The sequence below is a fragment of the Echinococcus granulosus genome, assembly GCF_000524195.1.
Source record: "Echinococcus granulosus chromosome Unknown EG_S00048, whole genome shotgun sequence".
Taxonomy (NCBI): Eukaryota; Metazoa; Platyhelminthes; class Cestoda; order Cyclophyllidea; family Taeniidae; genus Echinococcus; species Echinococcus granulosus.
Window position 1 is genome coordinate 599,265 of NW_020170428.1, and position 4,652 is coordinate 603,916.

Consider the following 4,652-nt stretch of genomic DNA (forward strand, 5'->3'; position numbering starts at 1 on the left):
TTTAAGACAAGAAAACTAGCAAATATTAGGATTAAAGAATTCACAAGTCATTCAATACAAAGTGTGTCAATATAAAATAATTAGGTCAGTGAAAATAAACAAAACTAGCAAAAAGTTGAGATATTAAACAACAGTCAATCTGCAGAAAAATTGGCCAAATATATGGAACAAAAATTGTTTAAACAATGCAATACCGCTTCAAAAATTAGAAATGCGAAAAATAATTTAGGAATGTCACACGGAATTAAACAATTGGGAATAAAATCTGACAACAAAAGGCAGGTATACTTAAATCATTTACTCCTAAAGTTCTTCAATTAGTCCGCCATTTCGGTAAACACAATTCACTCAATCATGTGTGAAATAAATCAGCCATACAAAAATTTGTTCCTTGCCATCATTCTTGCATGCAGTTCGTCACCCAAGCTTCATATTATGTATTGCCAATCCATTCAGTCATGTAAAAATGACTAAGACATTCGACGATCCGTTCCTATCTACCATTCACGCCTCCACTCCATCATTCCTTGATGCAGTTCGTCGTCCAATCCTCACTTTACCTATTCCCAATCCACTTAAACATGTGTGAAATGGATCAGTGATCCGAAGATCTGTCAATTTCAATAAATCATGAAGCGATTAATTCATTCGACACTGCCATTATTTCTTCATGCAGTTTGTCATTCAGTCCCATATTTCCAAAATTGCATGCGAGAAATGCACCAGATATCGCACCTTCGGTCCCGTTCCACCATTCACTCCTCTACGCCATCATTCCAAGATGCAGTTCGCCGTCCAAACTTCATTTTACGCAAAAACAGTTCATTTAATCATCGGAGAATTGGTGCAGCCCTCCGAAGACCTGTTAGTTACTAGCATTCATTCGTCCATGGCATTATTCCTCCATGCAGTTGGCAATCACATCTGTATTTTACGTAATCACATTCCATTCAATTATGTGAGAAATGGATCAGAGAGAGGACGATCTGTTAATTTTCACATTCATGCCTCTATGCCATCACTCCTTCACGCATTTCACCATCCATCTTTTCTCTCCCTAATCTTGATTAATTAAATCATTCGGGAAAGTGGTCAGTCATCCGACGATCCATTCCGTTCGAAAATTCACTCCGCCGTTCCATAATTTCTTCATGCGGTTCCTTACCTAATTCCCATTTTACTCAATCCAAAATTATTCAATCATGTGAGAAATAAATTAATCATCCCACCATCCACTCCTTTCTAGCATTCATTTCCCCATGCCATCATTATGTCAGGCAATCCCTCATCCAAGCTTCCTTTTAGGCAATCGGAATCTATTCACTCATGCGAGAAATGCATCAGGCATCAGAAGATTTAATTCCTTTTGGCCTTTCAGTTCACCATGCTATCAGTCCTTCATGCAGTATTTCATCCTATCTTAACTTCGTGTAAGCTAAATTCATTCAATCATGTAAGAAATGACAGTGTCATCTGACTATCTGTTCCATTTGGCCATTAACTATTCCATGCCAACATACGTCTGGGCAATTCGACACCCAATCTTCATTGTACGTAATCACAATACTTCAAGTTATGTGAGAATTGAATCAGGAATATGAATATTTGTCCCATTCCCCTATTAACACATTCAAGCAACTGTTCATTCAGGCAGTTCGACATCATATACGCATTGTTTGCAATTCAATTTCACTAAATCATGTAGAAAATAAAATCCTTCATCCAACGATCACTACAATTTTCCCATTCATTACTTCATGCATTTATTCATTCATTTTCTATTTACGTGGTTTCAACTCACTAATTCTTCTAAATAAAAGTAATAATTCATTCAATGATCTGTTCCTTTCTACCATTAACCCCGCCTGCCATCATTCCTTCACACAATTCCTCCATTAATCTTTATTTTATGTAATCTTAATTCATATAACCATACGTGAAATGAATCAGTAGCCCAATAAGCTGTTCAGTTGCCCATGCAATCCTTCCTTCATGCAATTAATTTTCCACAATTCATTTTACATAATCCGCATTCATACAATAATGCGAGAAGTAAATCTGACGTCCGAAGACCTTTTCCGTTCTACCATTCACTCCTCCATACCAACATTCCCTCTTGCATTTCGTCATCCATTTGACAACTTTCAAAATCCCAATTCATTTAATATTATAAAAAATAAAATGGTCATCCAATAATCTCATAATTTCGACAAATTACTCCACCTCTAACTCCTCAAGGTAATTACAGGCGCCCCCTTTAAGATGGAAATTTCTCTGCGCTACCGCCATTATATCACAGCGAGATTACTCCGAGAACGAAAAAAGACACAATACTTGGGTGGAATATGTATTGCCAACGAACAGTTGGGCTTGAGATGACTAAATTACAGGACAGTCAATCTGCAGAAAAATTGGCCAAATATATGGAACAAAAATTGTTTAAACAATGCAATACCGCTTCAAAAATTAGAAATGCGAAAAATAATTTAGGAATGTCACACGGAATTAAACAATTGGGAATAAAATCTGACAACAAAAGGCAGGTATACTTAAATCATTTACTCCTAAAGTTCTTCAATTAGTCCGCCATTTCGGTAAACACAATTCACTCAATCATGTGTGAAATAAATCAGCCATACAAAAATTTGTTCCTTGCCATCATTCTTGCATGCAGTTCGTCACCCAAGCTTCATATTATGTATTGCCAATCCATTCAGTCATGTAAAAATGACTAAGACATTCGACGATCCGTTCCTATCTACCATTCACGCCTCCACTCCATCATTCCTTGATGCAGTTCGTCGTCCAATCCTCACTTTACCTATTCCCAATCCACTTAAACATGTGTGAAATGGATCAGTGATCCGAAGATCTGTCAATTTCAATAAATCATGAAGCGATTAATTCATTCGACACTGCCATTATTTCTTCATGCAGTTTGTCATTCAGTCCCATATTTCCAAAATTGCATGCGAGAAATGCACCAGATATCGCACCTTCGGTCCCGTTCCACCATTCACTCCTCTACGCCATCATTCCAAGATGCAGTTCGCCGTCCAAACTTCATTTTACGCAAAAACAGTTCATTTAATCATCGGAGAATTGGTGCAGCCCTCCGAAGACCTGTTAGTTACTAGCATTCATTCGTCCATGGCATTATTCCTCCATGCAGTTGGCAATCACATCTGTATTTTACGTAATCACATTCCATTCAATTATGTGAGAAATGGATCAGAGAGAGGACGATCTGTTAATTTTCACATTCATGCCTCTATGCCATCACTCCTTCACGCATTTCACCATCCATCTTTTCTCTCCCTAATCTTGATTAATTAAATCATTCGGGAAAGTGGTCAGTCATCCGACGATCCATTCCGTTCGAAAATTCACTCCGCCGTTCCATAATTTCTTCATGCGGTTCCTTACCTAATTCCCATTTTACTCAATCCAAAATTATTCAATCATGTGAGAAATAAATTAATCATCCCACCATCCACTCCTTTCTAGCATTCATTTCCCCATGCCATCATTATGTCAGGCAATCCCTCATCCAAGCTTCCTTTTAGGCAATCGGAATCTATTCACTCATGCGAGAAATGCATCAGGCATCAGAAGATTTAATTCCTTTTGGCCTTTCAGTTCACCATGCTATCAGTCCTTCATGCAGTATTTCATCCTATCTTAACTTCGTGTAAGCTAAATTCATTCAATCATGTAAGAAATGACAGTGTCATCTGACTATCTGTTCCATTTGGCCATTAACTATTCCATGCCAACATACGTCTGGGCAATTCGACACCCAATCTTCATTGTACGTAATCACAATACTTCAAGTTATGTGAGAATTGAATCAGGAATATGAATATTTGTCCCATTCCCCTATTAACACATTCAAGCAACTGTTCATTCAGGCAGTTCGACATCATATACGCATTGTTTGCAATTCAATTTCACTAAATCATGTAGAAAATAAAATCCTTCATCCAACGATCACTACAATTTTCCCATTCATTACTTCATGCATTTATTCATTCATTTTCTATTTACGTGGTTTCAACTCACTAATTCTTCTAAATAAAAGTAATAATTCATTCAATGATCTGTTCCTTTCTACCATTAACCCCGCCTGCCATCATTCCTTCACACAATTCCTCCATTAATCTTTATTTTATGTAATCTTAATTCATATAACCATACGTGAAATGAATCAGTAGCCCAATAAGCTGTTCAGTTGCCCATGCAATCCTTCCTTCATGCAATTAATTTTCCACAATTCATTTTACATAATCCGCATTCATACAATAATGCGAGAAGTAAATCTGACGTCCGAAGACCTTTTCCGTTCTACCATTCACTCCTCCATACCAACATTCCCTCTTGCATTTCGTCATCCATTTGACAACTTTCAAAATCCCAATTCATTTAATATTATAAAAAATAAAATGGTCATCCAATAATCTCATAATTTCGACAAATTACTCCACCTCTAACTCCTCAAGGTAATTACAGGCGCCCCCTTTAAGATGGAAATTTCTCTGCGCTACCGCCATTATATCACAGCGAGATTACTCCGAGAACGAAAAAAGACACAATACTTGGGTGGAATATGTATTGCCAACGAACAGTTGGGCTTGAGATGACTAAATTACAGG

At 37.2% G+C, this 4,652-nt stretch overlaps 1 protein-coding gene across 1 annotated transcript; it reads left to right on the forward strand. All coding sequences in view use genetic code 11, as the record gives it.

The window, feature by feature from the left end:
• Nucleotides 1-2,345: 2,345 nt before the first annotated feature.
• On the forward strand, nt 2,346-4,160 carry EGR_05974 (hypothetical protein; the record flags this gene model as incomplete). The annotated part of the gene is made up of 3 exons (XM_024495223.1): nt 2,346-2,543; nt 3,640-3,714; nt 3,855-4,160. 3 exons carry the CDS (start codon nt 2,346-2,348, stop codon nt 4,158-4,160), a joined length of 579 nt encoding a protein of 192 aa, XP_024350442.1.
• Between the last annotated feature and the right edge of the window lie 492 nt (nt 4,161-4,652).